The following is a 27122-nucleotide window of genomic DNA, read 5'->3' as shown; positions in this document are numbered from 1 at the left end:
GCAGCCATCAGAGCAGGAAAGTAGAGGGGGGCATCTTAGGAAGGATAAGAAAGTTTCTTTTCTTTTCTTTTTTTTTTTTAAGTGGAGACTCACTCTGTCGCCCGGGCTGGAGTGCAGTGGCACAATCTCGGCTCACTGCAAGCTCTGCCTCCCAGGTTTACGAGAAAGGGCAAGAAAGGTTCTTTAGTGACCTCTGGTTCAAGGCTAGGGGTGAGGAAGAGGGAGGGGGTTAGGGCTCGGTAAGAAGAAAAAGCATGAGCAAAGGATTTCTACATCATCCTTCTGCAGTTCAGGCCTTGGCTAATGGTCACATCTGTTGTATGGTCTTAAGTCTAAAGGACTGGTGGAGTAGGTATGAGCAGAGACATGGGGAGGACGAAATGCCTAGAAAAGAGGACTTGATTTTTTCCTTTTTCTTCCACCCTCATATATCACCTTCGCCTGTCCCTAGAACAAACGTATGCTCTGAATTTTCTAGGATCGTCTTGGTTTCAGTGTACTCTGGTGTTTCCACATAGACTGTTGATTTTCAGACCATGTTTATAATTTGAGGTACGGAAAACATGATCCCTGTTTCCCAAATCCAGTTTGTGGTGGCTGCCCCTGAGGCTCCTGTGTGTGCTGGGGTGCCCTATTCTTGCATGTTTAGGACTGATCAGACCCGAGAAAAAGGGAGCGACAGCCTGCAGGGAAGATTGTGGGTCAAATTCTGCTTGCTGGTTTAATGCGATTATTATTATTACATTATTATCAGCAGATAATGATGTTAAGAGAAGAGGTGCCAGGGCAGGCAAGCACATCCATCTTGTGGTTGCTTTTGCAAATGTCAATGGCAGTGAAGACAGAGCTCCTGAAGGTGTTTTCGAGGTGAATGGTTGGACAGAGGAGGGCCTGAGGGCAAATCCCGAAACCCAGGCCCCCCACCTGCTGTTCTACCTGCATTTGGGTACTGAGAGTGAGTGGAGGTGCTCAGTACCTTTGGGAGAGGATGATGCTGTGGTATCCAGGTGTTCCTGTGGGAAACACTAAGTTTTGGAAACCCTTTGGTTTTCATCTCCTCTCACAGGCCGTCTGAGGCCAGGGAAATAACTTGCTGTCAAATAGAGTGCTGCTTAGAGGTCATTTTTAGAAAATTGGCAACCAATATATTTCATGTTTCAGTGGGGAGTTTTGCTTGCAAAGAATAGAACCCATTCAGGCTAGCTACAATATAAGGGGATTTGTAGAAAAGATACAGGAGGATCTCTTAGACAGGAAGTGCAGGATTTGTAGGTGGGCACCGTGGTCCTACAGCATGTCTCTCCATTTGTCCTAAGAGCCAGTATTTCTGTCCATTTGCTCCAGCTCCTCACTGCAGGCCAGCTTCCTCTGTGCAGAAGTTTTGCTTTCTCACACATTTTGTTTGCACACAGCTTTGTCAAATCTTACTTCAACTCCACACAGCTTTTCAGATCCACGGTTCATCCCTGTCAAATCTGACTTAGTCGGTCTTTGTGTTTCATGGATCAGCTTCTCAAGAGGAAAGTTGACAGGCCCAGCTCAGCCCTTGGATCGGGTCCACTGTCCAGTTCATGCTCTGGTCCAGTCAACTATTGGGAGAGCTGCAGGTCCTGGGGTATAATCCTGTCTGCGTAGAAAAGTTGGGGGCAGTTTCAAAAACAAGATGAGCAGGGAGGTCAGGGCAGGAGTGGAGGAGGAACCATGTCTAGAACTCTTGACCATGTGATTGCTCTAGGGAATCGAGTGCCTTGTCTTAGAGGCTGAATGTTCTCATCTTCTAGGGAGGAGAAGGGAGCCTCGTGGTTTAAAATCTCAGGGGACGTGGGAGGCTGGGCTTCGATCTGTACTGCGTTGAGTGGGGTGGGAGCTTAAGTAAGTTACAGATGCTCTCAGACTTCATTCTGCAAAGAGGGTAGTATTGTTAGCATTACTAGCTCTGGTCCGACCTCAGAGGCACTTGGGCTCATATCTGCCAGTCCATGTGTTGTCTAGGTTGGGACAGAGAAGAAAGAACAGCACTACCATCATCACCCTGAAGCCACAGTCTGCAGAAACACACTTTCCCCAAGCTCCCCTGTAGTTCTCTGCTCTTCATGTCAGAGGAATGGCGGCAGGCAAGCAGGGGCATTGGCGGCTTCTCAGGAATGCTCCAAGCGGGCCTCAGGCGATGGCCTTGCTTCCATGTCTGTAGTGAGAGGAGGCCTGCACCTCTGTACAAGCCTTTGAGGGGATTTTCCATGAAGCCCGATGGCCCTCTGACTCCTCACCCGTAGGCTCCTGAATCAGGCTCAGTCAAGGTGTAGGAGCTGTGTTCTGAGAAGTCGAAGGAAGTCCATTAGATACTATTTACTCTGTGATACTCCTCAGGAGGAAGAAGAGGGAGCGCTGTTCTTCTCAGTATCAGACAGGAAACAGGACCACCCCAGGGAATGGGGTTGGCCAGAACCCCTGTAGCTCACATGAAGCCTGTGGACACTGGAGGGTCCTGACCCGAGCCCAGAGCCCATCCAGTTAGGCTGGTACAACCTGCAGCTCCAGTGTTGCAAGGGCCAGTCTGACCCAGGAAGAGCTTTTCAAACTGTGCTCCTCAGATCGCCTCAGAGGGGACAAGTGACCAGAGCTTGGCATCTGCCACCTCCATTTCAGTTATAGCAATTGTGCTTAAAGGATTATGCTGCTAGATAAATTCATAATTTATTTTTCAGTGTGTATGTTTTCAGGTTGGGTGGCTAGTAGACCTACTTAGTTCCATTCTTAATTGGGAAACCAATGAAAACAGGATGGAGAAGAGAGCCAGGAGAAGGGCCTGGGATGTGTATTTTGATACAAGATATCAAGTGTAGATATAAGCGAGGGAATTTGTCGGAGGAAGGGAAAATAAAGAATTGAAAAATATAGGTTGGACCCTGGTTGTGCAGCCAGAAAACAGGGTTGCTGTGGGGTATGGAGGGGAATCTTAGAAAGACGGAAATTTGGAGGCATGGCTAAAAGTATCTGGGTGTGAGAAGCTAGTGGGGCTGTGGGAACAGGCATCTGGCCTGGGAGCCATCCATAATATTGACACTGTTTGCTCATGGTGAGAGGCAACAGGAGACAAAAATAATATGCAAATCTCGATCATTCAGCCTTCTAGAGAGGCGCACGAGAACGACAGCAGATCCCTAAAGGTATTAATTACTGTCTTCTGTGTTCTTTGAGTCTTTGTTTCTGACCCCCTGAGACCTTGTTTTTTTATTTAATGGCATTTTGAATGTTCTGCTGTATCGTGGAGGGTGTGTACACAGATTGAGACATCCTAATTTGTTGTCTCCTCCATAGTACCTAGTACATCATAGGTGCACAGTAAATGACTAGAATCTTGGCTGATAAAAGCCTGGAGACAGCTCACTGCACGCTACTGGGAGGTGGGCGGGGATATCAATAGGTCTCGTGGAGACGGGGTGAGGTTGAGCCAAGTCTCAGGAGTGTTGAGACTGTCCAGAGAGAGGCACACGTGTTGTACGTCTTCAGATTCGGCCCTGCTCGGGAGTGTGCTTGGGGAGCAGAGCAGGCTGCCACCCACACCCGTCCTGAACAGCTGTGGTTACTCTTTCTCTCTTAAGGACACAGCTCCAAGATGGAGCGTAGTCTTGGGTTCTTTTCTTTTGGCTCCTGGGATAAACACACTGTCATTGCTTCGACTATTCTTTGTATAGGCTTTTCAGAGGAGAGTTTCAGTCCATGTTCATGATGCTTTAGCCAGATTGGAGGACCTTCTAGAGGCAAGATGGGCTGACAAACTCCCAGAATGCTGGTCTCCCTGGCATGCTTTCTGGGGAAGGTTTGTCTGTTGCTCTCTCATCTCATTTTTCTTTTGTAAAGAACACCGTACCCTATAAATTACTAGGTAAATGTCAAGTAACCTCTTGGGGAAGCCCAAATCTGCACATTGGTGAGCAGTATTGGGATCAAGTGTTCGTCTTATATGGGAGACTAGCCCTGCGAGAGCAGAGATCGGATCCCAGTCATCCTGAGTGTTCCTCTGGGTCAGTGAGGGGCCCTAGAGTTGGCCATGATAAGGGCCAGGTTAGTAAGCTGCTGCTAAGTGAACTCTGGGCTGTCTTTAATGCTCCCACAGACTGGATCATGGTCTTTCTCAAAGTGGGATCTTTCAGGGGGCAGAATTATATCTCTGCAGCTGATGTAAGACTTCATTTAGTGACCTAGTGGTTGCTGCTTCTTGGCATGGCCCTGAGGCTGGTTGACAACAAAGATGAAAATGCTCAGACCAGTGGTCACTCAGCAGAACCCCAGGGCTCAGTACGCAGGAGGCGTAGGTAAGAGCCCCTTACTCTGTTTTTTTCTGCTTTTTCAGGGCTTCACTTATGTTCTGCATGAAGGAGAGTGCTGTGGAAGGTGCCTGCCATCTGCCTGTGAGGTGGTGACCGGCTCACCGCGGGGGGACTCCCAGTCTTTCTGGAAGAGTGTAGGTCCAGGCCCCCGGGATGGGGAGGAGGGCAGATTGGGGCCACTCCAGGGACCAACATTGACCTTGGTTTCATCTCATTCCCTGCCCTTTGCTTTCCCCACGGGGCATTTCACCCAGCTGTTGGTGTTATCCAGATGCCAGCTGGGTTGATCTGCCCCTTAGGAACTAGTTAAGACTGCCTCAGGCTTCCCATTTTGTAAATTTTGGGAGAAGCCCAGGGCCCTCCCAGGGGGATTCATGCTGTCTCATTCACTTGTGAATCTGAGGTGCTGTGGCTGAACGGCTGGTTTTGGGATGGCCTCACCACCCCTCCAAAGTGCCACAGGCTGCAAGTACTGTTCTGGACCACATTGATCCAGGCAGCGTCCTCAGACCTTTTCACTGATTTCTACTGAAACCTCCCTGGTGGTTTTAGGGAGGTGGAAAACTTTACAACCCAGAAAAGGAACAGTATTTCCCACAGTCCCTCTGCTATTTCTGCAGATCTGGCTGGGGCATCTTGCCAGTCCCCCATCACCCCACTCTTATCCTCTCCTGGCTGGCCCACCCCCACCAGTCCCTTCTTCTAACACAGAGCAGTTCAGCTGTCTCCCGTGTGCTGCCAGGTTCTCTCTTAGGCTCTGGTGCTCATCAAGCCATTTTCTTAAACACAGAGGATTCCGTCTTTGGGGATTTTAGTCCAGATGCTAGGAGAATCACGGTTCTTTCAGTCTGGTCAGAAGGATAAGGTGGGTGGTGCCAAGTCCTGGCAGCCTTGGGAACTGGTGCTGGGAGGAGGTGAGCTGCCCATATGGGCCTTCCCTCTGTCTTCCGCAGCAAGACCAATGCGCTTCTCTTAGAGAGGAAGGCCAAAGGTCTGCTATCTTGTCCTGAGCCTTCCCCATCTCCTACCCAGGCCCATTGCCTTTCTCCTCCCCAGTGATAACATAATGACTCACTGGACTTTTTCAGGTGAGTTTCCACCTCCCCCTCTAGTCTGAGTTGCCTATGGGTTCCCTTCCCTGTGTTCTCCCCTCCCCACCTTTTAGCGCTTCTGCTCCCTTGTGCCCTGGATGGAGGCAGGTTTTGTTCCTTCTCCCCAGGGTCAAGGTCCAGCTCAGATCAGAGGCTGCCCCATCCTGGTGGGGCTGAGAGCTGGTCCCTTTGCGCTCAGTATTCCTGCCCCTTTCCCCATCTCTCATCTCCCTTCAAGGCCCACCCCACCCTGCCCCTCATCAGTGTTTGCAAAGCATAAGGTGACCTCGGCTTCTCTCCTCTACCTCAAGTCTCCATCTTACCTAAAAGACTTGGGTGTTGGCAATGGCTTTGCTGCTGAACCATGTCAGGGGTCAGCGGGGGTGGCGGCAATGGGTCCTCTTAATGAGCCGGTGGCCACGGCTCAGTGAGTGAGTAATCAGAGGAGGGAGGAGTCTGGAGGGTGGATTCAGGCCTGCAGTGGGAAGATTTGGCCGTAGAGAGTCAGGAGTGGGAGGTGAAGAGAATGGCTGCAAGTGTTTGGCCTTTTCTACACCTCATCTGGAAGGAGAAGAAATAAGCAGGCACCAGGAGAAGTACGTCAGGGCCTGAGATGGCGGCAGAGGGCACCTAGTTACATATCTGGGTGCTGGCTGACACAGAGGGCTCTTGGAGTGACATTTTCTGGGGGAGATCCTCCTGGTGACTTTTCTGAACCATGGTCTTGGGCCCTTTCAGTGCTTTTTGCCCATGGTGACAACCCTTGGGGTCAGACTACCTATGTGCAGTCTTCATGGACAGATTGCAGGGCTGTAGGGGTCCCAGGCCAGCCTTCCCAGGCTTCTGCCAGCTTCCTGTCTCCCGCTACTGTGGGAAGTGGCACCAGCCTGGGAAATGGGTTGAGCTTCCCGGCTGCACCTTCCCTCTGATGGCCCACACTGCTGCTTCTCGGCCAGAGTGTCTGAGCTCAGCTCCAACCAATGCTGAGGAAGGGAGGGTGAGTCCCCTGGCTTCTCCAGGGTGCTTGCCTGGGTGCCTCAGTCAGGCGATTTTGACCCAAACTGTTTGAGTGGTGCTCACCGAGATGAGCCCCACTCATCCCCTCCGTGGGCCCTACCCTGTGGTGGGACTTACATGTTAAGCCAGGCGTCACGTCTAGAAACCAACTCCCTGAGAGAAGAGCACATTCCCACCGGGACCCTGGGCTCCAGCCCTGCCCCGGCTTGTTGGACTAACTCTGGTGCTCCGCAGGTCGGCTCCCAGTGGGCTTCCCCGGAGAACCCCTGCCTCATCAACGAGTGTGTCCGAGTGAAGGAGGAGGTCTTTGTACAGCAAAGGAACGTCTCCTGCCCCCAGCTGGAGGTCCCTGCCTGCCCCTCGGGCTTTCAGCTGAGCTGTAAGACCTCAGTGTGCTGCCCAAGCTGTCGCTGTGGTAAGGCACGCAGGCTGGGGCTGGGCTGGACTGGGCACCACCTTTAAACCTCTCTTTCCACCTTTTTGGCTCCTGAATCTTTGCTTTTTTAGCAACTTAGGGAAATGGATAGGACCGAAATCTTCCCATCTGCTCCTACTGCTTTTATGAGAAAGCAAATAAAATGGGAAAACCATAGGAATTTCCTGAAGGTCACTACATGGCAAGACTGGGATTCGACCCCAGGCTTCTCTGATTTGGAGACCACCTTTGTATGCTGTGACGTTTCACCCAGGGGAAGGCGTTCAACTTGCCACCCCGAGCCTGCCAACAAACAAAAAAATGGCAACAACAACAAAAACTAGTTCTTTCTACCATATCCTGCTCTGAATTTTATTTATTTGTTTGTTTGTTTGTTTGAGGCAGATTCTCACTCTGGAGTGCTTGGCGCTATCTCTGGATAGGCTAGAGTGCAGTGGCACTATTTTGGTTCACTGCAACCTTGGCCTCCTGGGTTCAAGCACTTTTCCTGCCTCAGCCTCCCGAGTAGCTGGGATTACAGGCGTGCGCCACCATGCTTGGCTAATTTTTGTATTTCTAGTAGAGATGTGGTTTTGCTATGTTGGCTGGGCTGATCTTGAACTCCTGACCTCAAGTGATCCGCCCACCTTGGCCTCCCAAAGTGCTCGGATTACAGGCGTGAGCCACTGTGTCTGGCCACTGAATTCCTGAAACTGAAAATTTCAAGAATAGCATTTCATTGTTTCATAAACCCAAACGTCCTCCCATTCATCCCATCCCTTAAATGTAAATTCACATAAGCAAGTGCTGTCGCTTGGAGAATGTACGGGGCCCTTCTCATTGTGGGCTGCATGGGGAAGGGAGGCCGCTGTGGGCTCCAGCAGTAGGACCCCCGGCGCTGGGTTGTGGCGTGGGGGGAAAGGGCCGACCGATACAGGAGGGAGGCCCAGACACGGAGGAGGAGCCCCAAAGAGAGCAGCCTGCTCGCCAGTCTCACCAGGGTGTGTTTTGCCCACTCTCACTCTGCACTTTTCTCTCCCCCAGAGCGCGTGGAGGCCTGCATGCTCAATGGCACCATCATTGGGGTGAGCCGCTGCCCCCTTCCCCAGAGCAAGTGGTGGGGACAGGGAAGGGGGTACTGCGGGAAGGGGAGCAGGCAAGTCATTGTAAAGCAGAAATGAAGGAAACCAGGGAGACCTCACCCCAGCTTTCCACTGCCTGTGGGACGTGCCTGGCATCCTGGAGCCCAGGCTAGGACCACCTTCCCCACTCTCCGGGCCTGTCTCACACTCACTTCCTGGCCCCCACCGCAGGCACCTGCACGTTTCTTCTGTGCACAGAGAAGCAGTCTGAAGTCATTGTGCACATTTTAGTTTGTCCCCTCTGCCACTACCTGGGCTGCCTCTTTGGCATGAAAGTTCTCACTCTTACCATCTCCCTACTGGAGGTGGGAGGACAGGAAGGCAGTGGGCCACGGGAGACAGGAGGAGCAGCAGAGCGATGGCTCGTGGGAGCTATGGGTGGGTGGGCAGGAGACAGGGTATGGGAGTGAGGTGAGTTGGGGGCGGTTGGGGGATGCTGGGGCAGCCTAACCCTGGTGCCTCTGGTTCCAGCCCGGGAAGAGTGTGATGATCGATGTGTGCACGACCTGCCGCTGCATGGTGCAGGTGGGGGTCATCTCTGGATTCAAGCTGGAGTGCAGGAAGACCACCTGCAATCCCTGCCCCCTGGTAAGAGAGGCTCAGTGGGGACCGAGGGCATGGACTGGATGCTTGTGGGACCCATCCAGGCAGTGGGACCTCACTGGGGTCTTTAAATAAATAAATCTTTCATAATTTTCTGATTATAAACAATAATTGTCAATAATAGAGACTAAAAGTCACCCACCCAAAGTGCATGCCTCAGAAATAATTATAATTTTAGTTTTATAATTTGCAAACATTTTCTTCCTGAGTTTTCAAAATAAACACAATATTTGCCAGGCTTATGATACTATGTTTATAGTTCTGTATCCCTTTTTATATATTTTAAGAAACAGCACCACCATTCTTTGAAAATATTAAAAATTAGTCAACAAATATTTATCAGACACCTCCTATGTGCGAGGCTCTACACAACATTCCTTTGAATGTATGTACCTCATGTGTACAACCAAGCTATTATTACAGGACATTTGGGTGGTTTCAAATATTTCACCCTGTTTTTGCCAGGTCATGCTGACGATGCTTGTTCTGAATACTTCCTTGAGGTGGTTCCGAGAGATGGACTTCTCATTCCTAGTTTGGGAGATGAAACTGGCATTCCGTGGGTTTCAGTTTCGACTTTCAGTCCCACCTCACTGGGAAGTTTTGAGCCCATGGTGGCAGGGCAGGGCCTGCAGCTAAGGAGGGGGCCTTGGCTTCTTCCTCAAGCTCCCTTCTGGATGTGGGGCTTCTGCTGTTTTAGAAAATACTATTGGTCAGAGGAGTTTCTTGTGAGATAGACGCATGAACTATGGCGATGGCTTTCTCGGAGGGTACAGGGAAGTGCTTGTCTCCCTCAGCTGGGAGACAGGGGGCTGCAGCAAGGTGGAGGGGAGCCTCTTATAAGCAGGCAGCACAGTGGCCAGAGGGGAGGGGTTGGGGGCCAAGAGGTCGTGCAGGTGCATTTTACACTGTTGAGGACAAGGGACAGGTAGATGTTCTATGTCTGTGTTCTTCATGGCACTTAGAGGTATCATGCTCAAAGTACGGGCTTAATAAAAGAAGTATGGAGTGGATGAGTCTGTAGGAGACACAGCTGTTTCTGAGAGAATGATTCAGCGAGAGCATTCCTTAATTAGGAAGAAGCTAAGTATATGGTTTTCCTTTTGCTTATTTTTTTAAAATCCCAGTTGATGTTTTAGGATTTGGGGCCCAGTTGTGTGCACGTGTTGTGTGCGTGTGTGTGTGTGTGTATTGTGTAACAACCCTCCTAGAACACGTCTGGGCTTCCATACGGAATGAAACAATGCTGCCTGGAGTCATGTGGCATCCCTTTTTCCTGGGATGTCCGCTGAAGTCCAGTCAGGGCAGTCAGGAGACAGCAGGCCGCCCACCTCAATGCCAGCCTGTGGAGACGGCACTGCAGCCTGCTGTCTGGAGGGCAGGCCCGCTCACTCCCTGCAGTGCCCTCTGGTGTTCAGAGGGAGCCACAGCCTCTTCCTCCGTGTCTGGAGAAATCCACCTTTAGAATCCAGTCTCAGATGTAGGTTTCCAAATACTCAAAAATCCATGGCCCCATTTGGCCTGTGTATTCTTCTTCTTCTCCACAATTCTGGCATCTTCCAGGGGAGTGCAAGCCACCTCCTCTCTCTTGAGATCCCTTAGATTCGCCCTCCCTCTATGCATCTCTCAAGCCTTGCTGAAGCCGGCCTCTGCTGATCCCGTTCTAGCTCAGCGTCCTCCACTAGTCTTACTATGTCTTCTGCCGCGAAGGGTCTCTGGGACACCTCCTGGGGTGGGGGTAGCTGTGGTGAATTAGGTCTAGGTAGGTCGGCATGAACTGCCCACGTCGGGCTGAAGTGCCAGCATTGCCCGAGATGTGAGTCTTCCGTTGCCTCCCAGGGAAGACAATGCTCTTACCTGAAGGGAGAGCGGCAGAAGGCAGTTTGTGCTGATGAGTGGTAGAGACGAGGCTTGACAGCTGAGCTCAAAGAAAGCATGAGGAAGAGAGCTCACCCTGCTGTGGAACCCTGGAAAGGCATCCCAGAGGAGGGCGACCCTGAGCAGACCTCGAGCAATGAATGGGTTGAATGTCCAATAGACCTTCCAGGGAAGGGCATGGTGAATGAATAACCGGCAGCCAGAAGCCAGGGTGAGAAAAGGGAGACACGGGGAGATGGATGGGAGGGCTGCCAGCAGTCGATGAAATACATGGAAAGGGCCATGGGGAGTGTGCAAGGCAGTTTTAGGAGGACAACTGTGTGAGGAAAGCAGGACTCATTGGCTGCTCAGACCTAAACAAGTGAACTCTGGGGCTGGCTGGGAACTTGCCCAGCAGGAGGAGGAAGAGGCTGCTCCTGAGAGGATGTTTCCTGCAGTGATCAGATGTTCTGGGGAAAACCCAGAGGGCAACTCTGCCCTCTCCTTGAACGGGGGAATGTGGAACACACACCCCCAGCCAGCAGCAGCCAGGAAATCCAGCAGCGCCCAAACAAGTCCTGTTCGTCGTGTGCAGCTGTGGTCCGGACCTGCTGGGGAGGAGACATGCTGCAGAGCAGGCGGTTGCCTCCATTCACTTCCATGCTCTCTCCTCGCCTCCCTTGCCTCTTCCAAGCCCCTGCCACACCCTTAACACTGTTGCCCCCTTGCTGCTTATTTTCTGCCTCCTTTCCCGTTTCTTCCAAATATTTCTTCTTCCATAACTGCCCTGCACCTTTCCTTTTCTTGGCCTAACTTTGCCCTCTGCCTCCTGCTGTGTGGATTTTGCCTCCCTGACTGCCCTGTCCTCACTGGCTTCTCCTCCTGCCTGCTCCTAAAGACACGTCAAGTTCATGGCTTGATTTATGAGAGCAAATGGTTTAAATGAATCTCTGAGCCAGCTTACCGACTCCTAACCTTGATTTTGGGACAGGTCGTCTGTCTGGGTGCTCCAAATTGACTTGGTGATTCATAATAGAAAAGCCTCAGCACCCCAGTGAATGGATCTCTGAATGGTGATCACTAAATGTGGCAAAACGAGAAAAAGAATGACAACAGAGTTGGTTTCTCACAAAACTAAATTAATTCTTTAAAAAATTCTGGGATTATGATTACGTTCTTTCTGTTTTTTGGGGGTATGAAGGTGGAAAGGGTCAAAAGAACTTTAGTTTTTTTTCTTCTAAAGAAAGCAACATTAATAATTATTAGGGAATGATGAGACAGTGGATGGTAGCTTGGTAGTTTTTTGGTTTTATTTATTTATTTATTTATTTATTTATTTATTTATTTATTTATTTATTTATTTTTAGACAGAGTCTCTCTCTGTCACCCAGGCTGGAGTGCAGTGGTGCGATCTTGGCTCACTGCAAGCTCTGCCTCCCGGGTTCACGCCATTCTCCTGCCTCAGCCTCCCGAGTAGCTGGGACTACAGGCGCCTGCCACCATGCCCAGCTAATTTTTTTTTTTTTTTTTTTTTTTTTTTTTAGTAGAGATGGGGTTTCACCGTGTTAGCCAGGATGGTCTCAATCTCCTGATCTCGTGATCCGCCCACCTTGGCCTCCCAAAGTGCTGGGATTACAGGTGTGAGCCACTGCGCCTGGCTGCTTTTTGGTTTTTATTAAAATTGTTTAAAACACTCTTACTTTGCAAAGCAAAAAGTTGCCAACCCTGTTTTTCTCCCAGTCCCGCTGTCTCGAAGCTGCTTCTTTGTCGGATGCAGATATAAATAAGGCGCTCTTGCCTTATGCCACTGTCAACAAGTCCCTAGCTGCATTGAGCTATGATTGCACCACTTGCACTCCAGCCTGGGTGACAGAGCGAGACCTTGTCTCAAAAACTAAACAAAACGAAACAAAACAAACAAGAAAACAAGTTCCTAGCTGAACTTATCTCCTCTGTGAGTGTAGGGGTGCCAATTAGGGGCCAGGTGCTGGGGATACAAGAGAACAGCAGAGACACAATTTGCAACTTACCCTGCTTCTCAGGGAGGAGTTTTTTCCAGCATTGATGGGAGTTTCAGTTACTTCCTCACCAATGCTTGGTATTGTCATGCTTTTCAATTTTAGCCATTGTGAAGTGTTATCTTTTAGCATTTTTTCCTCACTGCTTCTCTAATTTCAGAATCTTCTAGTATTTTAAATTTGCATTTCTCTGTTGGCTAATGATGTAGAGCATCTTCATACTTACTGGCCATATCATCTTTTGTGATGTGTTTGTTCAAGCTTTTGCCATTTTTAAATTGGGTTGTTTGCCCTTTAATGATTGATTATGAGTTTTTGTTTTGTATTTTGGATACTAGTCCTTTATAAGGTATCTAATGAAATATTTTCTTTCAGCCAGTGGCTCAGCTTTTATTTTTCTTAATTGTGTCTTTTGAAGATCAGAAGTTTAATTTTGATAAAATTCAGTTTATAGATGCTTTTCTTTTATGGTTAGTGCTTTTTATGTCCTGTTTAAGAAGTTTTTGTCCATTCTAAGGTCATGAAGGTAGTATCCTATGTTTTCTTTTAGAAGCATTGTAGTTTATTTTTACGTTTAGGTCTATGATCCATGAGGAATAAATTTTAAATATGGTATAAAGTAGGGGTCTCCCATATGGCTATCCAGTGGGTCCAGCACCATTTGTTGAAAGATGAGCCTTTCCTCATTGAATTACGTTGGTGCCTTTGTAAAAAATGAATTGCCAGCCGGGCGTGGTGGCTCACGCCTGTAATCCCAGCACTTTGGGAGGCTGAGGCAAGCGGATCACCAGGTCAAGAGATCGAGACCATCGTAGCTAACATGGTGAAACCCCTTCTCTACTAAAAATACAAAAATTAGCTGGGTGTGGCCGCAGGTGCCTGTAATCCCAGCTACTCAGGAGGCTGAGGCAGGAGAATCACTTGAACCTGGGGGGCAGCGGTTGCAGTGAGCCGAGATCACACCACTGTACTCCAGCCTTGCGACAGAGCGAGACTCTGTCTCAAAAAACAAACAAAAAAATGAATTGCCTGTGTATGTATGCATCAATTGCTAGGCTCCTTTTTTTCTGATCCTTTAATTTGTCTCTCCTTATGGTCACACCACTGTCTTGATTACTGTAACTTTATGGTTAGCCTTGAAATTAGATGATTTAAGTTCTTCAACTTAGTTCTTTTTCAAGATTGTTTTGGGTATTTAATGTCCTTTCAATTTCTATATAAATTTAGAGTCATCTTATTAATTTTTATCAAAAAATGTATAAAATCTGTTGGATTATATTGAATCTATAGGTTAATCTGGAGAGAAAGGATGTCTAGACAATGTTGGGTTTTTCAATCTATGAACATAGTGTATCTCTTCAATTATTTAGGTCTTGCTCTCAGTCTGTGCTGCTATAACACAATACCTGAGATTGGGTAATTTGTAAAGAACAGAAATTAATTTTTTCACTGTTCTGGACGTCCAAGATTAAGGTACCAGCAGATTTGATGTCTGATGATGACCTGTTCCTCATAGGCAGTGCTTTCTCATGGCATCCACATGTGGCAGAAGGTGGAAAGGCAAAAGGCACTAGGGCATTCCCTTTGACTTTTTTTTTTTTAATAACAGCACAAATTCACTCAGGAGAGTGGAGCCCTCATGACTTAATCACTTAGGCCCCATCTCTTAATATCATCAGTTGGGGGTTTAAATCCCAACATAGGAATTTTGCTATGTGTGTGAGGGACACACACATTCACATCTTAGCAATCTTCTTTAATTTTTCTCTGCAATGATATTTTTGTGTAGATGCAGAAATTTTGTTATTACCTAGTATTTAAAGTTTTTGGATGATATTGCAAATGGAAGTTTTTTTAAAATTTTATGTTTTGTTTGTTGCTTTTATAAAATTAGTTTTTATAGTTTGACCTTGTATTCTTCAGCCTTGCTAAATTCACTTATTAGTTGTAGTAATAGTGTTTTTTTTTTTTTTTTGAGGGGGCAGATTCCTAAGGATTTTCTTCATAAACAGTTATGACACCTTCAAATAAAGACAGCTTTTACTTCTTCCTTTGAAATCTTTATACATTCTGTTTTGTTTTTCTTGCTTATCAAACTGGCTAATATAATCAGTACAATATTGAATAGAACTGATGGGAATATTTTCTTTCTGCTCTTAGAGGGAATTAATTCATTAAGTATGATATAGTTGTATGTTCAACAGCAGCAGTGCCCAACCTTTTTGGCACCAGGGACCAGTTTCATGGAAGACAGTTTTTCCATCAACTAGGGTCAGGGGGATGGTTTTGGGATGAGTCAAACTCATTATGTTTATTATGCACCTTATTTCTATTATTATTATATTGTAATATATAATGAAATAATTATATAACTCCCATAAGGTAGAATCAGTGGGAGCCCTGAGCTTGTTTTCCTGCAGCTAGATAGTCCCATCTAGGGCTGATGGGAGTCAGTGACAGATAATCAGGCATTAGATTCCCATAAGGAGCACGCAATCTGGATCTCTCGCATGTGCAGTTCACAGTAGGGTGTGGGCTCCTATGAGAATCTAATGCTGGCAGCTGATCTGACAGGAGGCGGAGCTCAGTTGGTAATGTGAGTGATGGGGAGTGGCTGTAGATACAGATGAAGCTTCACTCACTGGCCCGCTGCTCACCTCTTGCTGTGCAGCCCAGTTCCTAACAGGCCACGGACCCGACTGGTACTGGGGCCCCCTGTCCTACAGCATATTGAAGAAGTTCTCTTCTATTCTTTTAGTGCTGAGAATTGCTACAATGAATTGGTTTTAAATTTTGTCAGACAGTTTTGCTGTATATTTTAAGATGACCATATGGTTCCCCCTTAATTCTGTTAACATGAGGAATTGCATGGATTGATTTCAAATGGTGAGCCAACCTTTCATTCTTTTGATAAGTCCCTTTTCTTCATGACGTGTTATCCTGTTTCACATCTATTGCTAGATCCATTTGCCCGTATTTTGTTAAAGATTTTAATGTTTATGTTAAGAGTGATAGGTTTCTAATTTTCTTCTCTTCAATGCTTTTGTTAGATTTTGATGTCAGGGTTACGCTAGATCCAACAAAATATGGTGGTGTTTTCTAAAGAGCTTATATAAAATTGGTATTATTTCTTCCTAAAATGTTTGGCAGATTTCATCAGTGAAGCTTACTAGACTTGAAGCTTTTCATGTGGAAAAGTTTTATATATAAAATTCAACTTTTAAAAGAAAAAAAACAGTTTTTCTATTTCTTCTTGAATTAGTTTGGTAAATCAGTTTTTCATGGAACTTACCCGTGTATTTAAGTTGGTCAAATTTAGTTACACAAAGTTGTTTATAACATTTCCTTATTCTACTTTTAATATCTGTGGAATCTGCAGTTGTAAACCTTCTATTATTTCTAATATTGATAATTCGTTTCTTTTTATTTCCTTGATTAATCTAGCTAGAGATTTTCTTATTTTGACTAATTTGTCTATTATATATTATTATTATATTATTATATATTATTATTAATCTTTTAAAGATCCAACTTTTGCCTTTGTTGTTTTACTTTTTATATTTTTCTTTTCTATTTTATTGATTTCTGCCCTTATTTTTATTATGTCCTGTCATTTAATGAGTGGGTCTAATTTTCTCTTCTTTTACTAGCACCTTAATATGGAAGCTTAGCTCATGATTTTCTAATATAAAATTTAAAATACAAATTTTCCTTCAAGAACTGTTTTTGCTGTACTCCTCAGATTTTGATGTATTTTTTTATTACCTCTAGTTAAAAATATTTATTTTTTGATCCATGGGTTATTTAAGGAATATTTAATTTCCAAATATGGTGGTGTGTTTTTCAATACTTAATTGTTGCTAATTTCAATATAATTTCATTATATTGAAGTTGGTCATAGACTATAATCTCTAAGATTTCAAAATCTTGACTTTTTTATCTAGTCTCTGTTTATCCATGTTTACATTTTTATGGCCCACAATTTGGTCTATCTTTGTGAATATTCCGTGTGCATTTGAGAAGAATGTACGCTCTGCAGTTCTAGAATGTAATAGTTTATTATTTCCAACTAGGTCATATTGGTTCTTATGGTTTTCCAAATCCTCTATATCTTCATTTGTCTTTTTCCTACTTGTTTTTATCAATTACTGAGAGAACATAAAAATTACTGACTAAGATTGTGGATTAGCCTATTTCTCCCTTTAGTTCCATCAATTTTTGCTTCATATATTATGAAGCTCTGTAGATGCATACATATTTAGCATTCTTATGTCTTGATGAATCTATTCTTTTGTCATTATCAAATAACCTCCTTATTTATTTATTTATTTATTTTTTGAGATAGGATCTCACTCTGTCTCCCAGGCCTGGAGTGAAGTGGTACAATCATGGCTCACTGCAGCCTTGACCTCCTAGGCTCAGGTGATTCTCCCACCTCAGCCTCCCACCTACCTGGGACTAGAGGTGCATGCCACCATGTCCAACTAATTTTTTGTAGAGATGGAGTTTTGCTATGTTGCCCAGGCCGGTCATGAATTCCTGGGCTCAAGCAATCCTCCCACCTCAGCCTCCCAAAATGCTGGATTACAGGTGTGAGCCACCACACCCAGCCACCTCCTTTATTTTTGGTAAATTCCTCATCTTAAGCTGTCTCTAGTCCTGTCTAAGCTTGGCAACAATGGACCAAGATAACAAACTAAGAATTACAGTTATTCAGTCATTCAACATATATGGCATCTAGTATCATTTATCCAAGCAGAGGGATCAAATCAGTGAGAGAAAACAGGTAAAAATCCTTTCCATGCTTCCCCTAAGTGAAGAGTAATCTTTTATGTTTATTTATTTTTTGAGGCAGGGTTTCACTCTGTCTTCCAGGCTGGAGTGCAGTGGTGTGATCATGGCTCACTGCAGTCTTGACCTCCTGGGCTCAGGTGATCCTCCAATCTCAGCCTCCCAGGTAGCTGAGACTACAGTTGTGCACCACCACGCCTAACTGATTTTTTGTATTTTTTGTAGAGATGGGGTTTTGCCATGTTTCACAGGCTGGTCACAAACTCTCGGGCTCAAGTGATCTTCCCGTCTGGGCTTCCTAAAGTGCTGATATTACGGGCATGAAGCCACCACACTGGCCTTGTTTGGTATTAATACACCTATATCAACTTTCTTATTTTGACTAATTTGTCTATTACATCTTTCTTTTCAAACTATCTATCTAAATTAAAAGTGCATCTCTTGAAAACAACATACTAATTGAGTTTTGCTTTTTAAAATCTAAAAGTGACAATCTCTGTTTAATGTAATTATTGATATGGTTGGGGTTAAAGCTATTCTTCTGTTATTCATTTTATCTGCTGTCTTCTTTGTTACTTGTTCTGTTGTTAATTCTTTTTTTGTCTTTTGGTTCAATTCAGTTTTTCTTTTTTTTCTTTTTTTTAGTATTATATCTCTCTATTGGCCTTTTTGTTGTATTTCTTCATATTACTATTTTAGTGGTTGCTCTAGACTTATCACAGTACACTTTGATTGAATAATATAACATTTCATGTACAATGTACTTCTTCCATAATTTGTACATTTGTTGTCATATAGTTTACTTCTACATAAGAAGAGAGAAATTCCACAAGGTATTGCTATTATTTTTGCTTTAAACAGTCATTTGTCTTATGTAGAATTTAAAAAGTGAACTGAAAGTGATGATTTATATTTACCTACATATTTATAATTTTCAGTGCTCTGCCTTCTTATATATATGAATTTCCATGTTATATCATTTCCCTTCAGCCTAAAGAACTTCTTTTAGTGCAGGGCTGGATGACAACACATTTCTCAGATTTCATTTATCTGAAAATGTCTCGATTCTGCCTTCATTTACTGAATATAGAATTCTAGGTTGATGGGTTTGTTTTTAAATTTCATCACTTTAAGTATGTTTCATAGTCTTTTGGCTTGTGTTATTTCTGATGACCAGTCAGCCGCCATTTTTATTGTTGTTTTCCTGTATTCATTTCCCCCCTTCTGTTGGATGCTTTAACAGTTTTTCTTTAGTTTTCAGAAGCTTGAGTATATGCTTTTGTGTAATTTTCTTCATATCTTTTCTATTTTGGATTCATAGGTTCCTGGATTTGTGGGTTGATTTTCTGATCAAATTGCGAAAAAAATTCAGTTATTATTTCTTTAATTTTTTTCTGTTTCGTTTTGTTTTACTGTCTTTCTGAAACTCTAGTTACACGTACATTCACGTGTTGCTTAACGATGGGGATATGTTCTAAGAAATGCATCGTTAGGTGATTTTTTTGTGCAAAGATCGTAGAGTGCACATATACAAATCCGGATGGTATAGTCTACTACACAACTAGGTTATATGGTATAACCTGTTACTCCCAGGTGACAAACCTGTGTGGCATGTTACTGTGCTGAATACTGTAGGCAACTGTAACACAGTGATTAGCATTTGTATATCTAAACACATGTAAACATAGAAAAGGTACAGTAAAAAATATATAAAGGATAAAAATGGCATACCTGTATAGGGCACTTACCAAGAATGGAGCTGAGAGGACTGGCATCTGCTCTGGGTGAGTCAGAGAGTGTGTGGTGGGTCATTGCGAAGACCTAGCACATTGCTATTGTCCATAAACATTGTACACTTAGGCTACCCTAACTTTACTAAAAAATAGTTTTCTTTCTTCAATAATAAATTAACTTTAGCTCACTGTAACTTTTTTATTTATAAAGCTTTAAAATTTTAAAAGCTTTTTGATTCTTGTAATAACACTTAAAACACAAACACATTGTACAGCTGTACAAAAATATTTTTTCTTTATATCCTTATTCTAAAAGCTTTTTCCTATTTTTAAAATTTTTAATTTTTTTAACTTCTTTTTTTTTCAAGACAGGGTCTCATTCTTTTTTTTTTTTTTTTTTTTTTTTTTTTTTTTTTTTTTTCAAGCTCCGCCTCCTGGGTTCACGCCATTCTCCTGCCTCAGCCTCTCCGAGTAGCTGGGACTACAGGCGCCCGCCACCAAGCCCGGCTAATTTTTTATATTTTTAGTAGAGACGGGGTTTCACCGTGGTCTCGATCTCCTGACCTCGTGATTCGCCCGCCTCGGCCTCCCAAAGTGCTGGGATTACAAGCGTGAGCCACCGCGCCCGGCCCAAGACAGGGTCTCATTCTATCACCCAGGCTGGAGTGCAGAGGCATTATCATGGCTCATTGCAGCTTAAACTCCTGGGATCAACTGATCCTCCTGCCTCAGCCTCCCAAACAGGTGGAACTGTAGGCATTTTTTTTATCTTTAAACTTTTTTGTTAAAAATGAAAACTCAGCACGCACAATAGTCTAGGCCTACACAGGGCTGGAATAATCAATATCAGCCTTCTGCCTCCACATCTTGTTCCACTGGGAAGTCTTCAGGGGAACTAACGCTCATGGAGACGTCGTCTTCTGTGATAACAATGCCTTCTTCTGGAATACTCCTGCAGGACCTACCTGAGGCTGTTTTACAGTTAACTTTTTATATTTTTAATAAATAGAAGGAGTATCTCTAAAGTATTGATAAACCAGTAACATTTATTATCATCAAGTACATAATTGTATGTGCTATACTTTTGCATGACTGGCAGCACAGTAGGTTTGTTTACACCTGCATCACCACAGACATGTGAGTAATGTGTTGTGCTACGAAGTCACTAGGTGATAGGAATTTTTCTGTTCCATTATAATTTTATGGGACCATTGTCATACATGCCGTCTGTTGTTGATTGAAACATTGTTTTTTGGCTCATGACTATATAGGATTATTAAACCATTGATACTATTCCACTGGTCCCTGGGGCTCCATATTTATATTTTTTGCATCTTTATTCCTCTCTATGCTTCAGTTTGTGTAATTTCTATTGATCTGTCTTAAAATTCAAGGATCTTTTCTTTTCTTGTGTCCTGTCTGCAGTTAATCCAATCCAGTGAATTTTTCATTTAGAGTATTGTGTTTTCTAGTTCTAAGATTTCAATTTGATTTTTTTTCTAAAGTTTCCAGATTGTTCCTAAAATTCCCTATTTTTCCATTATGTTATTTTAAAGTTCCTGCCTGCTAATTGCAATATTGGGGCCATTTCTGTATCTGTTTATATTAAGTGATAATTCTCTTGGTATAGATCAAATTTTTCTATTTCTTTGCATGAATTTTTTTTTTTTACTATGTATTAGACGTTGGTGGAAGATATGCCGAAGAGACTCTTAATTCTGCTGTTTCTTTATAATAAAGGTTAAGTTTGGTTCTAGAATGTGGTTAGATTATTGGTGGTTCATTTTGAACTATAGAAGTCTTGATTTTTAAACTACATTAGGGAAGGTCTATTTCAGCATTTTTCTTAGCCCTAGGCTGAATATTTTAGTCCTGAGACACAGTGTTTATTTACGCTGAAGGCTCGTCCCTTATGAAGTTCCAGTAGAAACCCAGGTGTTTACCTAGCCCCTCCAACTTGTTAGAATTCAGATGGCAAAATCTCTCCCATGTGGTGTGTGGCAACTGAAACTTCTGCTCAGGTCTTTGAGCTTTCCAGCTGTTGTTTGTCTCTGGGCTTCTTGTAGGCGCTCCTGTAGATGTACAATTAAGGGATCAACCAAAGAGTTCAGAGGAGTTTATATGCAGATTTAGGGACTTCTTCTTTCTGACTTCCTCTTTTCTGACGTTTTTCCCTTTAGTTTCCAGCCATTCTAGCAGTTCCAAACTCTGTCTGCTGAGTCCTCAGGCAGATACAACTACAGTTTTCTGCTTGAATTCTGGCTGTCCAGTGCCATACAGACGGTCCTCATGGGAAAAGCCATTTAAACATGAATCTTGTCCGTTATGGTTCCTTTTTTCAAGGATCAAATAATCTAGACTTTATTCTTGATTTTGGTCTTCTTCTGGTGATTTTGAATGGTTGCTTTAAATATTTCATCAATTGCTTATAATCATCATTTGCAGGAAGGTCAGTCCAATACAAGCCACCATGCCATAACTAGAGCCAGAACTTCATCAAAAGTTTCTAAGCTGAGGAGTGAAAAGAGTAGACGTAGGCTTTAAGAAGGTCATTCTGGCAGATGTGTGGTAACCTGTAGCAGGGGAGCAAGAAGGAAGACAAAAATAAGACTATTACCAGAGTCCCTGGTAGATGATGGTTATTTAGACTCGATGATAAACGAGGAGACTGTTCATGACAAGCAATGGATGAGTTTGAGATACATTTTTGGCAAGATTTGGTGATAAGCAGGGGATGAGAAAAAAGGGGAAGTCAAGGATAACTCTCAGATTTCTTGTTTGAAAGACTGGGTGATTAACACCACTTACCAAAATAGGGAATACCAGAGAAGGATGAGATTTGGGGCAAAAATCAAATTTCCTTTTGGATGCAAGTCTCAAGATGACAATAAAATAATTGTCCAATAAACAATTGAATTTGTAAGTCTGAAGCTCAGGGAAAAGGTCTCATTTAATAGGTCTGGCTGCTACAACTTGAGTGAGATGTACACATGCAGAGGGAAGGAATGCTACCTAAGGGATTGAGAACTGACAAAAGCTGGTTGGAGTTGGATGTTGACTTTCTGAATTCTAGGTGAAGCTACTGGATAGGAGAGATGAAAGGCCAGCAAAATCAGCCTACTTATAATTGGGATGTTTTAAGGAGGTTAACTGTGGCTGCTTTTTCCCCCTCTGGATACAGGGTTACAAGGAAGAAAATAACACAGGTGAATGTTGTGGGAGATGTTTGCCTACAGCTTGCACCATTCGGCTAAGAGGAGGACAGATCATGACACTGAAGGTAGGAGCAAGCTGAACGCAGGGCTCCCTCACATATCACCATCTTGCTTCCTTTTTTGGAAATTTTTCTTCAAGAAAGAGGGGCTAAGTTTGGTTCAGTATTGGCTTCTTTTTCTACTTCTTTCTGATTATATAAAGAAAAGATAGATGACTTATTGCAGGCACAGAATTTTCTCTTATTTAGTTATTTTGTTGCTCTTCTTGACAAGAGTGTACTTGGTGTAGGGCCTCACGATTTGGAGTTGATTGATCTTTTTTTTTTTCTTTCTTGAGATGGAGTCTCGCTCTGTTGCCAGGCTGGAGTGCAATGTCACGATCTCGGCTCACTGCAACCTCCGCCTCCCAGGTTCAAGCGTTTTCCCTGTCTCAGCCTCTCAAGTAGCTGGGACTACAGGCATGCGCCACCACGCCCAGCTAATTTTTGTAATTTTAGTAGAGATAGTGTTTCATCATGTTGGCCAGGATGGTCTCGATCTCTTGACCTTGTGATCTGCCCACCTCAGCCTCCCAAAGTGCTGGGATTACAGGTGTGAGCCACCGTGCCTGGCCTGGAGGTGGTTGATCTTTAAGATTTTCTCTAGCTTTGGGAGTCTGTAAGACTGGACAGGCCATCAGGGTGAAACAAACTCTGATCTATGAAGTCTGGACTAGCTGGTGGGGCTGGGAGGTAGTGCCCTTGGTTCATCTCTAGTTCAGTTATCAACTAGTCAGTTTGCTTTGCTATATCTCAATCCTTCAAGCATTTAACTGGTCGGAAGAGTCTACATAGCAGCCCTGTTCATAGGATACAAGCTATAAAACTGGGACTCCACTTCTGGTCTGTGTTCTGGGTGTGGGGGCTTTATTATACACTGTCTTGTTCTTGTTTCATGGTTCTGCAGATTGTTTCATCAACTCCATGGAGTCAAGCTCATGGTTTGAAGTGGCTTTGTGAACCAAACACTGTCTCTGACTTTACCCACTCCTCTTTCCTTCCAGCGTGATGAGACGCTCCAGGATGGCTGTGATACTCACTTCTGCAAGGTCAATGAGAGAGGAGAGTACTTCTGGGAGAAGAGGGTCACAGGCTGCCCACCCTTTGATGAACACAAGTGTCTGGCTGAGGGAGTGAGTACTCATCCTGCTTTCCTCTTTACTGTCTCAATCTCTAAGAACAAGATCCTTCTGAATAGCGTGCGTCCCAGCTCTGGCATAATTTCTCAGTGTCTGAGGCACATCTCTGGCCTAGTTGAAGAATCAGTGAGATTACGAAATCAAAGCCTATGGAGAGATAAAATTCTCTGCAATATAAGATGTTTTAAAAAATATTTTCCTTAAGGGAGGCTGAGTGTGTGATTCTTGAATAAGAAGATCTGAGATCAAACTGATTTTTAGTCTTCCTGGGAATGAAGATCCTGATGACTCAATTGGAAGAGAATTCAGAATAATCAAAATTGTTTCAGCCTGGTCAGGTAGGGTGGTCAAGCTGCTCACATTTATGATAGGAAAGCAGAGTTTACATCTGGGCACTTAAGCACAGGGCTGTGAGTTCAGAGCTAAAAATTGGCCCGGAGTGACCTGAAAGCTGTCTACTCTGTACTGTTTGTGCCTAACCTGCAATTTTGCTGTTTTCTTAGGGTAAAATTATGAAAATTCCAGGCACCTGCTGTGACACATGTGAGTACATTACTAATATCTTGTCCCTTGAAACCCATCAGAGCAAGTCTAGGGGCTCTTTGCAGCTTGCTCCTTGAAACCCATTAGCAAGCCCCATGACTGTTCTTTGGAGTAAGCTTTATTTCAGAAAGATACTTCGTGACAACTGGTCAGTCATTATGTTCAGTCTTGCAGGGAGCAGCCTCCCCTCCTTGGATGTCATCAGACTGCCCTCTTGGACTCCCTTTTAGATGCCCATGGAGCAATCTCTTTCCCCTTTTCCTGCAAACTCCCTCCTGTCTCCAGCTTCTTACGTGCCTTTCCCCTCAGAGGATCTTTGATTGCTCATAGTCCTATCCTGGGACAATATGTTCCCTCTCCAACCAAAGCTTCTTGAAGACAGGCACCTTGGATCTATGATCTTGACAGAGTAGACTCTCAACACGTATCTATTCCTGAGTGTGCTAAAGCTATCTCAAAGAGAAAGCGAAGCCACCAGCTGGCTGACAACAGCCCACATGTGCTGTGGGGGCTGGTCTAAGTTTATCACCCCCTCTTCTTCACTCTGAGCTTCTCATTATCTCGTAGTTATGTCCTGATGGTTGGTTCTCATTGCTCACAGCAGCAGCTTTGGAGACGAGACACAAATCTGCACATCAGGCAGTGTTCTTCCCATGCATGCTTGTGTTTATGAGCACAGATAACTTTCAGGATCCCAATGCTAATGCCATAGTTTCTGAATATAGAATTACTTGCCTGGACTAAGATTTTTTGTTTTAGATTAGGGTTTTTTTTTTTTTGTCCTGGGTTCACAGGTCCATGCTTGTTTACAGATAGAGAAAGGAAGAGTGAAAACATGAATACCTTCAGTGTTCAATCATTCATTCTTGACAGCCCCTGCAATTTCTGTAACCAAATCTCAGATCGAGGAAACACTCTGAAAGCATGTCTTTCTATGATTCCCATTTGAATGCTTTAAGAATGCGAAGTCAGGAAACCATCAGAGAAGAAGAATTCTCTCTAGGCACACTGCATGTAGAATTTGATTAAGAGACTGTTACCTACAAAACCACCACAAAGGGTCTTTGTTGGTTAACGCATTCAAGAGGCTTCGAGATCTTTTATAAGGACAATAAGCCAGGCTCAGGGCTTTAAATCCACAGCAACATAATATAGTATGCTGGTCTAAATGTTTTTTTTTTTTTAATTCATCCTCTTAATGTAATTGGCAGGCTTTCCCTTTACAATGAAATTATCTGGAAATTAGGAGACAGACTAATATGTAGTTAGGGTTGATTTAGATTTGGAGTCATCTAAGGATAGAACACTCTCAGTGTTCAGATTGGAATGGTGAGCTGGGATTAAATTTTTGAATTCCCAGTGGGCCAAGTAGAGATTCAGATCTGAATGCCACTAACCCCTGTGTGAAAGGAAACCCATGTCAGCAACCTGGAGTCAGCAGTACCCAAAGAGAGGCCTTCACAAAGGTGCCTAGGGATCTTCTTGGTCCCCAGAGAGGCAGGGTATGCCCTTATATCACCATGACTTTGCCTTTCCTCTTACCCCAAGGCAGGAATGAACAGATAGTAATTATATTTATTGACTACTTCATTGCCCATTAGCTTCTGAATGTAGTTATAAGCACAAGAGGGTTGCTTTAGCCATTTGGTTTTTAGAGTCTACAGTGATATAAAGGCAAGTCTTACTCATTTTACATCACCATAACAGTGAATTTAGGCTCTTCCTGCAATTGAAATTGTACCATTAAGTGAGTTAAGCCCAGCAAGAACTATATCTCTGCATATTTTGGGCCAGGAACAGCTGAGGTGAACCAGGATAACTGAATTCCCTCCTTGTGGCTGGCTTTGGTTATTTGGTTACTGTGAAAGGGACCTATTTCCAGCCCAATGAGGGCACTGGGGCTGAAGAGTGTTCTCTGGAACCCCAGCCAGTCCTCAAGTTTCACTCTCACTTGTCCTATAGGTGAGGAGCCTGAGTGCAATGATATCACTGCCAGGCTGCAGTATGTCAAGGTGGGAAGCTGTAAGTCTGAAGTAGAGGTGGATATCCACTACTGCCAGGTAAGGGCTTTGCTTCAATAAGGCCTGGGTGCGGAGGGCTGAGCCTCTGTGTTTGGATACCTATCCTTAGTTACATTCTAGAAGGATCTGGAAAATTCGCAGGGAAGAGAAGGGAAATAAACTGGAAACATTTTTTTTTTTTTAAGTAAATGTTTTATTGAAGTAACTGGGAATTTTTGACTCCAGGAAAAAAACAAAAACGGAGGAAAGACTTAACAAATCCTTTACAGAAAATGGAGAGTTATAGATGCAAGATGGGGGCCACATTCTTGAAGATCAATCAAACATATATAAAAATTTCCTGCATAAAACATGCATAATCAGGCATAAAACATTTTATACATTAACATGCATAAAAATTGCAGCTAGAGGGATGTGGTATGATATTATTACCATAGAGGAGAGGACATGTCAGACCTGTGATCTTCCTTTACAAATTGCCTAGCTGTCCTGGGTGCTTCTGGGTGAGATCAGACCTGCCTTGCTTGGAGGGGTCAGGGAGAAAGCAGGCTGCCCCAGAGCCCTGCCTAGGCCAGGACTTCCCGCCATTGTGAAGCTCCCATCTTCCTCTGCTTTCTTGCAGGGCAAATGTGCCAGCAAAGCCATGTACTCCATTGACATCAACGATGTGCAGGACCAGTGCTCCTGCTGCTCTCCGACACGGACGGAGCCCATGCAGGTGGCCCTGCACTGCACCAATGGCTCTGTTGTGTACCACGAGGTTCTCAATGCCATGGAGTGCAAATGCTCCCCCAGGAAGTGCAGCAAGTGAGGCTGCTGCAGCTGCATGGGTGCCTGCTGCTGCCTGCCTTGGCCTGACAGGCCAGGCCAGAGTGCTGCCAGTCCTCTGCATGTTCTGCTCTTGTGCCCTTCTGAGCCCACAATAAAGGCTGAGCTCTTATCTTGCAAAAGGCTGCTGGTGCACTGTGTCGTAGGGCTGAATGGCAACGGTGGGCAGGGGCTGAGTTCTGAGACTGGTTCTGAGGAAGGAAGCACAGGCCCCATCTGCAAGCCTCAGTGTCAGTGCGAGATACTGCCAACCTCTGGGGATAAGTGATGTTTTTGCCTCCAGGGGTGGGAAAGGCATAGTATGGGGTAGGCCTCTTCTGAAACTCAGCACAAAGTAAAA

At 44.4% G+C, this 27122-nt stretch overlaps 1 protein-coding gene across 1 annotated transcript in view; it reads left to right on the top strand.

The window, feature by feature from the left end:
* Nucleotides 1-26904, top strand: part of VWF (von Willebrand factor) — a 178923-nt gene extending 152019 nt beyond the window's left edge. The window contains exons 44-52 of the mRNA XM_032159366.2: nucleotides 4355-4465; nucleotides 6674-6854; nucleotides 7899-7939; nucleotides 8468-8584; nucleotides 22180-22278; nucleotides 23256-23384; nucleotides 23894-23933; nucleotides 25896-25993; nucleotides 26577-26904. Coding sequence (XP_032015257.1) covers nucleotides 4355-4465; nucleotides 6674-6854; nucleotides 7899-7939; nucleotides 8468-8584; nucleotides 22180-22278; nucleotides 23256-23384; nucleotides 23894-23933; nucleotides 25896-25993; nucleotides 26577-26765 — 1005 coding nt within the window. The 3' untranslated portion in view covers nucleotides 26766-26904. The remainder of the gene's footprint in view (nucleotides 1-4354; nucleotides 4466-6673; nucleotides 6855-7898; nucleotides 7940-8467; nucleotides 8585-22179; nucleotides 22279-23255; nucleotides 23385-23893; nucleotides 23934-25895; nucleotides 25994-26576) is intronic.
* Nucleotides 26905-27122: the final 218 nt, after the last annotated feature.

The sequence above is a fragment of the Hylobates moloch genome, unplaced genomic scaffold (assembly GCF_009828535.3).
Source record: "Hylobates moloch isolate HMO894 unplaced genomic scaffold, HMol_V3 SCAFFOLD_8, whole genome shotgun sequence".
NCBI lineage: Eukaryota > Metazoa > Chordata > Mammalia > Primates > Hylobatidae > Hylobates > Hylobates moloch.
The sequence above is the reverse complement of the archived record's forward strand: the minus strand, read 5'-3'. Positions and strand labels throughout refer to the sequence as shown.